We start from the raw sequence: 17242 nt of genomic DNA, 5'->3' as shown, positions 1-17242 counted from the left end.
ATCACGAAAGTGTTTACTAAGCCAGACTGTACACCATACTCAATATAAAGCAGCCGCGCCACAGCAGCTGCTGCTTATTATGAAGCAACGCATGGTTAGTAACGTATTAAACATAACAACTAGGAGGTGCAGCATGGTTAGTAAGTTATTAAACATAACAACTAGGAGGTGCAGCATGGTTAGTAAGTTATTAAACATAACAACTAGGAGGTGCAGCATGGATAGTAAGTTATTAAACATAACAACTAGAAGCTGCAGCATGGTTAGTAAGTTATTAAACATAACAACTAGGAGGTGCAGCATGGTTAGTAACAACTAGGAGGTGCAGCATGGTTAGTAAGATATTAAACATAAAAACTAGGAGGAGCAGCATGGTTAGTAACGTATTAAACATAACAACTAAGAGGTGCAGCATGGTTAGTAACAACTAGCAGGTGCAGCATGGTTAGTAACAACTAGGAGGTGCAGCATGGTTAGTAAGTTATTAAACATAACTAGGAGGTGCAGCATGGTTAGTAAGTTATTAAACATAACAACAAGAAGCTGCAGCATGGTTAGTAAGTTATTAAACATAATCACTAGGAGGAGCAGCATGGTTAGTAAGTTATTAAACATAACAACTAGGAGGTGCAGCATGGTTAGTAACAACTAGGAGGTGCAGCATGGTTAGTAAGTTATTAAACATAACAACTAGGAGGTGCAGCATGTTAGTAAGTTATTAAACATAACTAGGAGGAGCAGCATGGTAAGTAAGTTATTAAACATAACAACTAGAAGCTGCAGCATGGTTAGTAAGTTATTAAACATAATCACTAGGAGGTGCAGCATGGTTAGTAAGTATTAAACATAACAACTAGGACCTGCAGCATGGTTGGTAAGTATTAAACATAAGAACTAGGAGTTGCAGCATGGTTAGTAAGTTATTAAACATAACAACTAGGAGGTGCAGCATGGTTAATAAGTTATTAAACATAAAAACTAGGAGGTGCAGCATAGTTAGTAACAACTAGGAGGTGCAGCATGGTTAGTAAGTATTAAACATAACAACTAGGAGCTGCAGCATGGTTGGTAAGTATTAAACATAAGAACTAGGAGTTGCAGCATGGTTAGTAACAACTAGGAGGTGCAGCATGGTTAATAAGTTATTAAACATAAAAACTAGGAGGTGCAGCATAGTTAGTAACAACTAAGAGGTGCAGCATGGTTAGTAAGTATTAAACATAACAACTAGGAGGTGCAGCATGGTTAGTAAGTTATTAAACATAACAACTGGGAGGTGCAGCATGGTTAATAAGTTATTAAACATAAAAACTAGGAGGTGCAGCATGGTTAGTTACAACTAGGAGGTGCAGCATGGTTAGTAACAACTAGGACGTGCAGCATGGTTAGTAAGTATTAAACATAAGAACTAGGAGGTGCAGCATAGTTAGTAACAACTAGGAGGTGCAGCATGGTTAGTAAATATTATACATAACAACTAGGAGCTGCAGCATGGTTGGTAAGTATTAAACATAAGAACTAGGAGTTGCAGCATGGTTAGTAACAACTAGGAGGTGCAGCATGGTTAGTAAGTATTAAACATAACAAGTAGGAGGTGCAGCATGGTTAGTATGTATTGAACATAACAACTAGGAGGTGCAGCATGGTTGGTAAGTATTAAACATAAGAACTAGGAGTTGCAGCATGGTTAGTAACAACTAGGAGGTGCAGCATGGTTAGTAAGTATTAAACATAACAACTAGGGGGTGCAGCATGGTTTGTAACAACTAGGAGGTGCAGCATGGTTAGTAACAACTAGGAGTTGCAGCATGGTTAGTAACAACTAGGAGGTGCAGCATGGTTAGTATGTATTAAACATAGCAACTAGGAGTTGCTGCATAGTTAGTAACAACTAGGAGATACAGCATGGTTAGTAAGTATTAACAAGTATTAAACATAACAACTAGGAGGTGCAGCATGGCTAGTATGTATTAAACATAGCAACTAGGAGTTGCTGCATAGTTAGTAACAACTAGGAGATACAGCATGGTTAGTAAGTATTAAACATAACAACTAGGATGTGCAGCATGGTTAGTAAGTTTTAAACATAACAACTAGGAGGTGCAGCATGGTTAGTAAGTATTAAACATAACAACTAGGAGGTGCAGCATGGTTAGTAACAACTAGGACGTGCAGCATGGTTAGTAAGTATTAAACATAACAACTAGGAGGTGCAGCATGCTTAGTAAGTATTAAACATAATAACTAGGAGGTGCAGCATGGTTAGTAACAACTAGGAGGTGCAGCATGGTTAGTAAGTATTAAGCATAAGAACTAGGAGGTGCAGCATAGTTAGTAACAACTAGGAGGTGCAGCATGGTTAGTAAGTATTAAACACAACAACTGGGAGGTGCAGCATGGTTGGTAAGTATTAAACATAAGAACTAGGAGTTGCAGCATGGTTAGTAAAAACTAGGAGGTGCAGCATGGTTAGTAAGTATTAAACATAACAAGTAGGAGGTGCAGCATGGTTAGTAAGTATTAAACATAACAACTAGGAGGTGCAGCATGGTTGGTAAGTATTAAACATAAAAACTAGGAGTTGCAGCATGGTTAGTAACAACTAGGAGGTGCAGCATGGTTAGTAAGTATTAAACATAACAACTAGGAGGTGCAGCATTGTTAGTAAGTTTTAAACATAACAACTAGGAGGTGCAGCAGGGTTTGTAACAACTAGGACGTGCAGCATGGTTAGTAACAACTAGGAGGTGCAGCATGGTTAGTAACAACTAGGACATGCAGCATGGTTAGTAAGTATTAAACATAACAACTAGGAGGTGCAGCATGCTTAGTTGTATTAAACATAACAACTAGGAGGTGCAGCATGGTTAGTAACAACTAGGAGTTGCAGCATGGTTAGTAAGTATTTAACATCAGAACTAGGATGTGCAGCATAGTTAGTAACAACTAGGAGGTGCAGCATGGTTAGTAAGTATTAAACATAACAACTAGGAGGTGCAGCATGGTTGGTAAGTATTAAACATAACAACTAGAGGTGCAGCATGATTAGTAACGACTAGGAGGTGCAGCATGGTTAGTAAGTATTAAACATAACAACTAGGAGGTGCAGCATGGTTGGTAAGTATTAAACATAAGAACTAGGAGTTGCAGCATGGTTAGTAACAACTAGGAGGTGCAGCATGGTTAGTAAGTATTAAACATAACAACTAGGGGGTGCAGCATGGTTTGTAACAACTAGGAGGTGCAGCATGGTTAGTAACAACTAGGAGTTGCAGCATGGTTAGTAACAACTAGGAGGTGCAGCATGGTTAGTAAGTATTAAACATAACAACTAGGAGGTGCAGCATGGCTAGTATGTATTAAACATAGCAACTAGGAGTTGCTGCATAGTTAGTAACAACTAGGAGATACAGCATGGTTAGTAAGTATTAAACATAACAACTAGGAGGTGCAGCATGGTTAGTAAGTTTTAAACATAACAACTAGGAGGTGCAGCATGGTTAGTAAGTATTAAACATAAAAACTAGGAGTTGCAGCATGGTTAGTAACAACTAGGAGGTGCAGCATGGTTAGTAAGTATTAAACATAACAACTAGGAGGTGCAGCATTGTTAGTAAGTTTTAAACATAACAACTAGGAGGTGCAGCAGGGTTTGTAACAACTAGGACGTGCAGCATGGTTAGTAACAACTAGGAGGTGCAGCATGGTTAGTAACAACTAGGACATGCAGCATGGTTAGTAAGTATTAAACATAACAACTAGGAGGTGCAGCATGCTTAGTAAGTATTAAACATAACAACTAGGAGGTGCAGCATGGTTAGTAACAACTAGGAGTTGCAGCATGGTTAGTAAGTATTTAACATCAGAACTAGGATGTGCAGCATAGTTAGTAACAACTAGGAGGTGCAGCATGGTTAGTAAGTATTAAACATAACAACTAGGAGGTGCAGCATGGTTGGTAAGTATTAAACATAACAACTAGAGGTGCAGCATGATTAGTAACGACTAGGAGGTGCAGCATGGTTAGTAAGTATTAAACATAACAACTAGGAGGTGCAGCATGGTTGGTAAGTATTAAACATAACAACTAGAGGTGCAGCATGATTAGTAACGACTAGGAGGTGCAGCATGGTTAGTAAGTATTAAACATAACAACTAGGAGGTGCAGCATGGTTGGTAAGTATTAAACATAAGAACTAGGAGTTGCAGCATGGTTAGTAACAACTAGGAGGTGCAGCATGGTTAGTAAGTATTAAACATAACAACTAGGGGGTGCAGCATGGTTTGTAACAACTAGGAGGTGCAGCATGGTTGGTAAGTATTAAACATAACAACTAGAGGTGCAGCATTAGTAACGACTAGGAGGTGCAGCATGGTTAGTAAGTATTAAACATAACAACTAGGAGGTGCAGCATGGTTGGTAAGTATTAAACATAAGAACTAGGAGTTGCAGCATGGTTAGTAACAACTAGGAGGTGCAGCATGGTTAGTAAGTATTAAACATAACAACTAGGGGGTGCAGCATGGTTCGTAACAACTAGGAGGTGCAGCATGGTTAGTAACAACTAGGAGTTGCAGCATGGTTAGTAACAACTAGGAGGTGCAGCATGGTTAGTAAGTATTAAACATAACAACTAGGAGGTGCAGCATGGCTAGTATGTATTAAACATAGCAACTAGGAGTTGCTGCATAGTTAGTAACAACTAGGAGATACAGCATGGTTAGTAAGTATTAAACATAACAACTAGGATGTGCAGCATGGTTAGTAAGTTTTAAACATAACAACTAGGAGGTGCAGCATGGTTAGTAAGTATTAAACATAACAACTAGGAGGTGCAGCATGGTTAGTAACAACTAGGACGTGCAGCATGGTTAGTAAGTATTAAACATAACAACTAGGAGGTGCAGCATGCTTAGTAAGTATTAAACATAATAACTAGGAGGTGCAGCATGGTTAGTAACAACTAGGAGGTGCAGCATGGTTAGTAAGTATTAAGCATAAGAACTAGGAGGTGCAGCATAGTTAGTAACAACTAGGAGGTGCAGCATGGTTAGTAAGTATTAAACACAACAACTGGGAGGTGCAGCATGGTTGGTAAGTATTAAACATAAGAACTAGGAGTTGCAGCATGGTTAGTAAAAACTAGGAGGTGCAGCATGGTTAGTAAGTATTAAACATAACAAGTAGGAGGTGCAGCATGGTTAGTAAGTATTAAACATAACAACTAGGAGGTGCAGCATGGTTGGTAAGTATTAAACATAAAAACTAGGAGTTGCAGCATGGTTAGTAACAACTAGGAGGTGCAGCATGGTTAGTAAGTATTAAACATAACAACTAGGAGGTGCAGCATTGTTAGTAAGTTTTAAACATAACAACTAGGAGGTGCAGCATGGTTAGTAAGTATTAAACATAACAACTAGGAGGTGCAGCAGGGTTTGTAACAACTAGGACGTGCAGCATGGTTAGTAACAACTAGGAGGTGCAGCATGGTTAGTAACAACTAGGACATGCAGCATGGTTAGTAAGTATTAAACATAACAACTAGGAGGTGCAGCATGCTTAGTAAGTATTAAACATAACAACTAGGAGGTGCAGCATGGTTAGTAACAACTAGGAGTTGCAGCATGGTTAGTAAGTATTTAACATCAGAACTAGGATGTGCAGCATAGTTAGTAACAACTAGGAGGTGCAGCATGGTTAGTAAGTATTAAACATAACAACTAGGAGGTGCAGCATGGTTGGTAAGTATTAAACATAACAACTAGAGGTGCAGCATGATTAGTAACGACTAGGAGGTGCAGCATGGTTAGTAAGTATTAAACATAACAACTAGGAGGTGCAGCATGGTTAATAAGTATTAAACATAACAACTAGGAGGTGCAGCATGGTTAGTAAGTATTAAACATAACAACTAGGAGGTGCAGCATGGTTAGTAACAACTAGGAGGTGCAGCATGGTTAGTAAGTAGACTGTTTGGAAATAAGATTCCAGATGGGGAAAATGTTTGTTATCAGGGTGTTTTACTCGAGATAGGGATGTCCATATTTACATGTGTGAACAGTTTCTGATTGGCTGGCGGCTGTGACGTCTGCCTAGCAACAGAGGCACGCATTCCTAAGGCTTACGATATTCCTTACCTTTGACCCGTACAAGCCACATTTGCAGATGTGAACAACTACCCACTCATACCTATAGACCTTGGTACGGACTTTAGACTCTGCCTTTTTTCCCCCTCTTTTCAAAATGTTCCCCTTTTTCTACCCAATTGTAGCTACTTGGCCAATTAGCCCACTCTTCCGAGCCATCCCAGTCTCTGCTCCACGCCCTCTGCTGATCCGGGGAGGGCTGCAGACTAGCACATGCCTCCTCCCATACATGTGGAGTCACAATCCGCTTCTTTTCACCTGACACTGAGGAGTTTCACCAGGGGGACGTAGCGCGTGGGAGGATCACGCTATTCCCCCAGTTCCCCCTCCCCCTGAACACCGACAAGAGGAGGCGCTAGTGCAGCGACCAGGACACATACCCACATCCGGCTTCCCACCAGCAGACACGGCCAATTGTGTCTGTAGGGACGCCCGACCAAGCCGGAGGTAACGCGGCAATTCGAACCGGTGATCCCCGTGTTGGTAGGCAACGGAATAGGGCGCTACGCCAGCCGGACGCCCTTTACACAGGATGTTAGTGACGTAATTAGTAGCGACTGGTGTAACCCTGTCCACATCTTCACATTGTGGGGTGACGGGTTGTATAAGTAGACCTCACAGCAGCTCACCACGCCAGATCTGCCTTTTTTCTTTTTCCCAAATTCAATCAACATTGTTCAAACAGTACAACAACAACAACAACAACAACACCGCCACCGCAGTGTTAGCACAGCATCAAATGTAACAAGTTCCTTGTTAGAAACGAGCAAAGGCAAAGAAAGTGAAACACAAAGACATGAAAAAGATAAACAGAAAGGGGGACGGAGTAGGGCTCGTACTTGGTCCACACCAGAAGACCGGCGTGTCAACATGAACCTCAGCAACACGGAGCCGTGAGACGGCTCTTTGGGACAGATGTAAATGATCTGGTTTTGAAACCATCTCGATTGAGGAACAAGAAGTCTCGCAATCACAGCAGCAAATGCATAGTTATACTAGACCACACCGCGGAGAAGACAAAGCAGGACACCTGAGGTGATTTAAGTCTTGAAATGCAGCTTTCAAGATGCTGTGCTACTAAAATGCTCTCATCCCACTGGCAGATACTACTGCCTGCTTCAAGAAAGAGTACTTGTTTGGTGATTATAATACATATGAGAATGTGTCACTAAACAAGAATATAAATGTCAAAAGAAGAAACTGGACTTGAGATAATTTTTCTTTTTTTAGAGGAAATGTCTTGAAATAAGTCTTATATCGTGAAACAGTGCACAGTAAAAACCTGAGTGTTAATTTTACTCTGAGAGGGTACAAATGGATCCTTTTGGGTCCACTTTTACATTCTCAGAGTTAAATTGACACTCAGGAAGTTAAATTAACACTTCGGATTTTACGGCGTACACTTTCTTGAAATGAGCAGTATCATCTGCAGGTGGGGTGAGAAGAGTTACTTGCAATATCTTGAAATAAACATTATAAACTGACATTTCTCATACAGCTCTGGGTTGGCAGCTTCAGAAAAACATATCTGTAATGATATTACACACCGCTTGTCAAGTGACTGGATCACATTTTGAAAACCCTCTATCATAACCGTGTTAAGTGGTACCATGTCTTTAGTAACCGTGTTAAGAGGTACCATGTGGTTAGTAACAGTGTTAAGTGGCGCCATGTCTTTAGTAACCGTGTTAAGTGGCACCATGTGGTTAGTAACAGTGTTAAGTGGCACCATGTGGTTAGTAACAGTGTTAAGTGGCACCATGTCTTTAGTAACAGTGTTAAGTGGCACCATGTGGTTAGTAACAGTGTTAAGTGGTGCCATGTCTTTAGTAACCGTGTTAAGTTGTACCGTGTGTTTAGTAACCATGTTAAGTTGTACCGTGTGATTAGTAACAGTGTTAAGTGGCACCATGTGGTTAGTAACAGTGTTAAGTGGCACCATGTGGTTAGTAACAGTGTTAAGTGGCACCATGTGGTTAGTAACAGTGTTAAGCGGTACCATGTGTTTACTAACTGTGTTAAGAGGTACCATGTGTTTAGTAACAGTGTTAAGTGGTACCATGTGTTTAGTAACAGTGTTAAGTTATACCGTGTGTTTACTAACCGTGTTAAGTGGTACCATGTGTTTAGTAACAGTGTTAAGCGGCACCATGTGGTTAGTAACAGTGTTAAGTGGCACCATGTGGTTAGTAACAGTGTTAAGTGGCACCATGTGGTTAGTAACAGTGTTAAGTGGCACCATGTCTTAAGTAACAGTGTTAAGTGGCACCATGTGGTTAGTAACAGTGTTAAGCGGTACCATGTGTTTACTAACCGTGTTAAGTGGTACCATGTGTTTAGTAACAGTGTTAAGTGGTACCATGTGTTTAGTAACAGTGTTAAGTTATACTGTGTGTTTACTAACAGTGTTAAGTGGCACCATGTGGTTAGTAACAGTGTTAAGTGGTACCATGTGTTTAGTAACAGTGTTAAGTTGTACCGTGTGTTTAGTAACAGTGTTAAGTGGCACCATGTGTTTAGTAACAGTGTTAAGTTATACCGTGTGTTTACTAACAGTGTTAAGTTGTACTGTGTGTTTAGTAACAGTGTTAACTGGTACCATGTGGTTAGTAACAGTGTTAAGTTGTACCATGTGTTTAGTAACCGTGTTAAGTTGTACCGTGCATTTAGTAACCGTGTTAAGTTGTACCATGTGTTTAGTAACAGTGTTAAGTGGCACCATGTGGTTAGTAACAGTGTTAAGTGGCACCATGTGGTTAGTAACAGTGTTAAGTGGCACCATGTCTTAAGTAACAGTGTTAAGTGGCACCATGTGGTTAGTGACAGTGTTAAGCGGTACCATGTGTTTAGTAACAGTGTTAAGTGGTACCATGTCTTTAGTAACAGTGTTAAGTGGTACCATGTCTTTAGTAACCGTGTTAAGTGGTACCATGTCTTTAGCAACCGTGTTAAGTGGTACCATGTCTTTAGTAACCGTGTTAAGTGGTGCCATGTCTTTAGTAACCGTGTTAAGTGGTACCATGTGTTTAGTAACCGTGTTAAGTGATGCAGACTGAGCCTGCTTTGTGTTCACATTGGCTTATCTAATCAGACCAGAAGCACATGCATCATGCCTTGCTCTATAACTAGTCCCACTTCCATTTCTTTTAGAGCAGTCCTCTTCTACATAGAATGTGCCCATTTGTGGCATTAAGCACTTTCATATGTCATATCTGTGCTGGCAAAACACATGTGAGGGACTAAGGGGTTTAGTCGTGCAAAACCCCTTCTTCCCTGCCCTTTAGCTTCATGCTGTAGTAACTGGCAGGCTTACAGTCTAACCTGCATACCTGTGCACCTGCAGAAACCCGACTGGCTGCCGACTAAGGGATTAGCCACAGTCAGTTGGGTGGCATGCTACAGAGGACATCAGTACACTGGTACACTGGTTAGCATGGGCGAAATTTGGGTACCTAAATTGGGAGGGGGGGCCAAAGATTTTATAATCACATAATTGTATGAATGTAAAAAGTAGAACTAGTGTGCAATAAACAAAACGTGCGGTTTCAGTGTCAATTTTTTTATTTTAAATAAGTGACTAAACTTAAACATGTTTACATTTTGTTTTGTTTTCTTAAACGTTGCTGCAACATTATGCCTATCGAGGATCGCTTTTACAACACGTAGGCCGACACGTCCCTTTTCACAACAAGATGCGGAACCTTGCAAAACGTTGCCAATGTTTCAGACTGAAATGGTAATGATAAGAACAGGTGTGTCTATGTGTTCAACACATAACTCCTTATACAGCCCAGTTCTGAGTTCAAGTTTAGAACCTGAAGCATCTTGAATGGCCCCCTGCATCGAGTTCTTCCATTGTGATACAATGTAAAGCAGCAGTGTAGCCAGTCTGTTTGAGGCAGCGCTTACAATGTAGCACACGTGTTGCGCTGGACAGCTGCTGGTACACATGTTGTCAGTGCCATCTCGCGATTTACACACTCAAATATATGTTGACTCCTCTGCTGGATAAGTTGCTCCTGCATCAGTCCAGTTCCCGAGTCACTAGTCCTGTTGTTTTCAGATCCTCAGCCTCAAATGAAGCCGCGTACTGCCACTCAGCAACAACGATAAAAACCAAACATTAACACGGCTAAGGGCGGAGCACAGCTATCATTTTTTTAAACCAAGTTTTTTTTTGTAGGCTTCCACACTCACTTTCACTCTCTTAAAGTGGTTTAAATCCAGTTTAAGAGCCACCAACGTCGTCTGGAAAAGGAATAATCCTGCCGTATTTTCTCTTGCCACATGGTGGCGGCAGAGTAGCGGACAAGTGCATGGCCTGCTCGATAGTGCAACATTGTATCGACTGAGGCGCTTAACAAGAATGAAACACATAAGCCCAATAAACAATATAACAACATTGTCTTGCCTTAGTGAAGAGATAAGCGCCGCCCGCTGGAACTGCTGCTCACGCCGAGTTGGTTGATGACTGTGCCCAAATCGATGGGGACGTCCCGCTTGCCAGACAATCTCTCTTGTGTCATTGTGTTTCTCATGTACGTCTTGAGCCGACGAAGGCAAGAAAAGCTTCTCTCACATGAGGCGCTGCTCATAGGCACCGTCAGAAACAGTTTGAAGAGTTTGTCCACATTAATCAAACCGTCTGGCAGGTTTGTCTCCTTGAACAATGCCAGTCGCTGGTCAACACTGGTCGCAGAGCTGTGACTGCCCTTACACATGTCATCAAGCAGTGACAGCTCGCTCTTCAACCCCTCTTCACACAGAATTTATACCGACGGCAAATGAAATCCAAATGACCCATTACCGTTTGAGCAGAACCGGGGGTCAGGACGCTTTTCATGGCATTCAGAGCGTCCATGTCGTTGTCCGTGGATCGCTCATTGATTTCACTTGTTGTCTTGTCCAAGACTTCGTTGTTGTGCATTTCTTTGTAATGCTCCCGTCCGGTTTCGTCCTGTTCCGCTTGCGTTGTGTTGGCTGATCTCTTCCATGGCTGCTGCCGGTCTCGGTAGCCATTTTGAGCACACAGCTCGCTTGTGTGCTGCTACAACTGCGGAAGAAATCGTTGGTTCTCATGGCCTGCACCGTTTCCGTTGTGGAAGACGCCAGGTCTTGAACAGTTGCAGAGTTGAGGCTGGGGACTGCAGTGCTTTTGAGAGCACACTGCATTGCGTGAGAACTCGTCGCATCAACAGGCATGGAAACAAAAAGTGGAAGCTGCACCGGTAGTAACATACCATTCTTGTCGAAATCTTCTCCCTGCGGTTGCTGCTGGGAATAACAGAATAGGTTGGTAGGTAGGGGCCGTTCTCCGCGAAATTCAAACAGTTTCCTACACCAAGAACAGGATCTGGAGCAGCAGGTTGTAACACCACGGCACTGCCTGCTTCTCGCTACTGAAGCTGTGGAGGCGCAATCTCTGCATTGCGCACTTCTCACAGAGGTTGCTCTGAAGTGCTGCCTGTCTCTGTGAGAGACACGTCATCGTCCTGACGCCATTCTTCATTTTCCTTCTCTTCAGTCCTACTGATGTTTGTTGTCTTTGTAAAATAACCTAATAACGTGTTAATGCGTTTGGACATTTTCAATTAGCCTCCCATAGCTAGCTAACAGGGTTCGCTTCAGATCGTTACATTGCCCCCAGCGGCTCGTAGGTGTAATTACAGCAAACAATATTTGTATATTTTTAAATAACGTTATGTTATATATTATTTTCATTATTCTTTGTGAGTTATGGGGGGCAATTCCCCCCCTTGCCCCCCATAATGCCGCCCATGCTGGTTAGTGACCCAGTCCAGGAAAGTTTTAAAAAATACTTTTTTTTTATTAATAGAGGGCTTTTGGTTGCTCTTTTTTCCTGAATAAAATCCGCTGGCCATTGTCCAGAGGTGATTATTATTTTTGTTGAGTTTTGTTGTTCTACACCCAGCCGAGTAGTGTGCACCCATTACACACTACAATACTTGCCATTTTGCCAGAGTCTGGCCGCCTTTTCCCCTTGTTGTTTTGTTGTTGTTTTTGTTTTTTGTCGGTTAACTTTTGTTTTATCTTGTTTGCGTGTGTTTTTAGTATAAAAACTTAAAATAAAATATTTTTAAAAGAGAAAAAGGAAAAAAATCAGTGCCATTCACAATAGACCTGGAACATGCAGACATTTCCTCCCGAGGAAGGGTTCGCAGCCAGCGGCCGGACTAGCGGGAAACAAGGCTGTTAAATTATTATTTCAGGCAAGACATGTGGATTTAATGACTTGTGTATTTGTTACGGTGGGTGAGAGCCAATGCTCTGCAAAACCTCACCGAGATCAGCATTTCCGTGAACAGCTGCTGCAAAGCTGAGAGCAGCAGCGGCTTTGTGATGGTAACATGGAGAACCAAGGCACCCAACCAAGGCACCCTGGAGGATTTCTAATGTCTCTGTTTGACCCAACCGAGGCACCCTGGAGGATTTCTAACGTCTCGGTTTGACCCAACCGAGGCACCCTGGAGGATTTCTGACATCTCGGTTTTACCCAACCAAGGCACCCTGGAGGATTTCTAATGTCTCGGTTTGACCCAACCAAGGCACCCTGGAGGATTTCTAACATCTCGGTTTGACCCAACCAAGGCACCCTGGAGGATTTCTAACGTCTCCGTTTGACCCAACCGAGGCACCCTGGAGGATTTCTAACGTCTCGGTTTGACCCAACCAAGGCACCCTGGAGGATTTCTAACGTCTCGGTTTGACCCAACCAAGGCACCCTGGAGGATTTCTAACATCTCGGTTTGACCCAACCAAGGCACCCTGGAGGATTTCTAACGTCTCGGTTTGACCCAACCAAGGCACCCTGGAGGATTTCTAACGTCTCGGTTTGACTCAACCAAGGCACCCTGGAGGATTTCTAACATCTCGGTTTGACCCAACCAAGGCACCCTGGAGGATTTCTGACGTCAAGGTTTGACCCAACCAAGGCACCCTGGAGGATTTCTAACGTCTCCGTTTGACCCAACCGAGGCACCCTGGAGGATTTCTAACGTCTCCGTTTGACCCAACCGAGGCACCCTGGAGGATTTCTGACGTCTCGGTTTGACCCAACCGAGGCCCCCTGGAGGATTTCTAATGTCTCGGTTTGACCCAACCAAGGCACCCTGGAGGATTTCTAACATCTCTGTTTGACCCAACCAAGGCACCCTGGATGTTTTCTAACATCTCGGTTTGACCCAACCAAGGCACCCTGGAGGATTTCTAACATCTCGGTTTGACCCAACCAAGGCACCCTGGAGGATTTCTAACGTCTCGGTTTGACCGAACGAAGACACCACAGGACTGAGCGCTACACAGGAACCCAAATGCTGCTGCTCATTTTCACCATCAGCAAAAACTAATGCAACTGGACTCTGCACAACCCTGAAATGGTGACAACGCTTTGCTGGTCTACTGACCCTAAGTGACTACACCGCTCAGGCTCCGGTGGGGGTGGGGGGTGGGTGGGGGGTTGACCTGTTATTTGCATGAGCCCACCCCCCTTTTTTATGTGAAAAATGTGTTACACCCTCTGAAAACAACATGTTTCATTTAGGCGGGACAGAGAGACACACAAAATAAGTTAATAAAATTAGATTTAACTTTCTTTTTTTTTTATAACTTGACCAATTTTTTCCTCATCATAAAATATTATTCACCTTATTTGCCACGATTTCTACACCTCTCCTCTGAGAGGTGGATGGATGCTGAACGGGTACTGAATTCATGTCCAGGATTGGAAGTTCTGACCCTACATGAGGTCTAAGAGCAAGTGTCTAACTCAAAAAATGTCATTCAGTGTTTAGTTTCTATTGAAGTATATCTGGTGAAAAGGCTGGAATCACTGAAAGGCGTGTGGGCACACCACACATCAACACACGTCAACAAAGTACATGGCCTCCACTGCGCACATCTGCATCATTTTGAAAAAAAGCTGAAGGACAGGATGGAAATGAGGCAGCATTCCCTCAACATTTGACAAAATCCGATTAGTGGTGTCTCAAACAGCACATGTGATGGATAGATGAAGAAATGAATGAATGCAGATCGATCAGCAAATGTTAATAACAGTGCAAAAAATGTAGTCATGCAAACTGAAATGTGTGCAACAACTTGAGTAGCTTCTGTATTTTGAGCACTACTCACCTTCTCTCCTGAGGGGTTCCTCATAGGCATGTAATCCAGGAGAGAGTACCTCACACAAAGCTGCTGGTTGGTGGCCCGCGCTAGAACTTGAAGCTCGCTGGCTTTCAAGAAGCGGATACTTCCTGCAGAGAAACGGGAGGCACATGTTCAGATGACTGTGTGGAATGTCCCTACCTGCCTGACAGACGCGGTGTCGCTAGAGCCACCCCACCATCATCTTTTATTCCCCAGCGGGCGAAGAGCACAGGAACCAGGTTTCCTGCCTGGTCTGGTCGTGTGTCCACTTCTACCTCCAGATGTTCCGGGGCGCTGGGGGTGTAGTTGCTCCTCACCAGCCAGTCTTTATCTAAACAGTTACCTGCACAACAAGACGGGGAGCTACAGGTCAGCGGGCCATGGAGCAGATCACTGCTTTTACAGCCTAATGCCCATACACACCTACAATATATGGAGATGACATTTTAAGTTATAATTTAAATATAGTAACTTTTACACTCACTTGTGCTAACTTTACAACCCAAACCCTGTACCAAAGAGACATACAAATGTGTTAGAAATCATTCAAATGTTCTGGGAAGACATGTTCAAGGAGAATACAGTTGTGGCAAATTTTAACTAGACATGATCGCCTTCAGTGTTAATGCTGCCTTTTCACTTAAACACAGAGGACCAAGGCTCACCTTCTGGGAACACTGCTGAGGGGGTCTTCCGTCAATCCTTAAACAGGACGACAGGTGAAGAACCGTGAAGCACAGAGCGCCGACTTCACACAGTCTCATTGTAAAGACGGAGCTTATCCCCGCAGCCTTGAAATCACCTAAATGTCGCTACATTCATTCCATGAAGGCGGCTGTTCACACGGCAAAGCACAGTTACGACTTTCACAAAGTTCAGCGGAGCGACAGACCCACAGTTCAGCGGAGCGACAGACCACAGTTCAGCGGAGCGACAGACCCACAGTTCAGCGGAGCGACAGACCACAGTTCAGCGGAGCGACAGACCCACAGTTCAGCGCAGCGACAGACCACAGTTCAGCGGAGCGACAGACCCACAGTTCAGCGGAGCGACAGACCCACAGCTCAGGGGAGCGACAGACCACAGTTCAGCGGAGCGACAGACCCACAGTTCAGCGGAGCGACAGACCACAGTTCAGCGGAGCGACAGACCCACAGTTCAGCGCAGCGACAGACAACCTGCCACCGACTGCACTTCCTGCTGCGCAGCACCTTTGCAGCCGCTGACGGTAAGCGATCACGTGGTCCGCTACCTGGAAACGCTGCGTGGGCGACAAGCCCGCTGGCAAACACAGCTCTCTGAGGGACCAGCACACCCAGTGACAGAGAGACAGACAGAGAGACAGACAAAGAAACGGAATGACGTATGTCACAACTACAGTTTTATTATGATCGAATAATTTATAACTTACACTTGCATATTATATCTACTACTATCAATTTCGGCTGCTTCCGTTAAGAGTCGCCACAGCGGATCATCCGTTTCCATTTCTTCCTGTCTGCATCTTCCTCTGTCACACCGGCCACCTGCATGTCCTCCCTCACCACATGACCCATAAATTAACTAATATGTTATATCATGGGCGACATTACGGGGGGGCAAGGGGGGACAATTGCCCCCCATAACTCACAAAGAATAATTAAAATACTATATCGCATAACCTCTCTGTGAATGTTAGTGTGATCATTTGGACGGGCTAGCTTGTCTTAGGTAGAGAGTAAACAGAGAACACAGGAATGAAGAGGAGACGTGAACTTCGTTTGTCTGAACTGTATTGAAATCCAGCATAAATTATAGCGAGTTCTGCAACAACAAAAGGGAATTGCCATTAGGCACTGGCATTGCAACATTACAGGATATGAGTTAGGCTACCAATAAACATAATAAAGGTATGTCCATACATTCAATGGTTCTGAGTTATTCAACATAACAATAGCTTTACAATATCAGAAACGGTGGCCTCAAGCTACATACATTTAGAGTAGGCCTATTACTATCATATACGATACAATGGCGACATCTACTGGAGAGATGAAGAATAACAAAATGGAGTCCACGTTAGACGATCAACACAAACGACCAAACTAACACACGACGGCATAAACTGCACGTTAGTCTATAACAGCTTATAAGGCATCACCTTTGCTAATTTAGCACTTAAATCAAGGGATTATGACAGACATTCTAACATGGAATATATCTTCTCACATTTTAGAACCTACGGGTGCGCAGTGAGCTAGCAACTACTACATAGACTAGCTAAACATAACGAGGCAACTCAGTCTGAAACACTTACTTTTCGTCAGTGACTCAAAGAACAAACTGAATAACAACAAAGGACAAATGAGGATAACTTCACTATACACCTAGACACGAGTATTGCAGGGGAAAACTACATGTAGTGTGCACGTATAACACGAACAGTCTCAACGTGCACTAGGCAAGGCATCTAGCTTCAAACTAAAGGTGAACATAGGCTGCGTCACTCACAACCGGAGAATCTGGCCAGAGTCTTAAAGGGGCCGGCAACTATAAATGTCATAGACTTTTTTACAGTGAATGTTCTCCTTCATCCAGGTCATGGTTATCCAAAGGAGTTGAATCAAGTGCAACTGGACTTGGTATATATCCGTGAAGTCGTTTCGCCTCTCATCCAAGAGGCTTCCTCAGTTCGTGCCTTTCTGACTAGACCAAGCTAGTCTGACTGGCTGGTGATGAGACTCAGATATTTATCCTCTAGGAGTCGTTGTCAGAGCTATAGATGTCCATGGCTCTTTGTGTTCTGATGTTTACCAGCGCCCGTTGCTAACAGAGCCATAGATATGAGTGACTCTTTTGTGTACCAATGTTTGGCCGCGCCCGTCGTTATCGGAGCTATTGATATGCGTGGCTCTCCTGTGCTCCGATGTCCAGCCGCCATCGGAGCTAT

The 17242-nt window shown here is 43.2% G+C and overlaps 1 protein-coding gene across 2 annotated transcripts in view; it reads right to left on the bottom strand.

Moving 5' to 3' along the window:
* il17ra1a (interleukin 17 receptor A1a) overlaps nucleotides 1-15917 on the bottom strand; it is a 25107-nt gene extending 9190 nt beyond the window's left edge. For both annotated transcript variants that reach the window (XM_056276558.1, XM_056276559.1), the window contains exons 1-4: nucleotides 14979-15917; nucleotides 14798-14822; nucleotides 14510-14656; nucleotides 14299-14420 (exon numbers count right to left, since the gene is read on the bottom strand). In XM_056276558.1, the coding sequence (XP_056132533.1) occupies nucleotides 14299-14420; nucleotides 14510-14656; nucleotides 14798-14822; nucleotides 14979-15077 (393 nt within the window). In that variant the 5' untranslated portion in view covers nucleotides 15078-15917. The remainder of the gene's footprint in view (nucleotides 1-14298; nucleotides 14421-14509; nucleotides 14657-14797; nucleotides 14823-14978) is intronic.
* Between the last annotated feature and the right edge of the window lie 1325 nt (nucleotides 15918-17242).

This window comes from Lampris incognitus, chromosome 3 (assembly GCF_029633865.1).
Source record: "Lampris incognitus isolate fLamInc1 chromosome 3, fLamInc1.hap2, whole genome shotgun sequence".
NCBI lineage: Eukaryota > Metazoa > Chordata > Actinopteri > Lampriformes > Lampridae > Lampris > Lampris incognitus.
The sequence above is the reverse complement of the archived record's forward strand: the minus strand, read 5'-3'. Positions and strand labels throughout refer to the sequence as shown.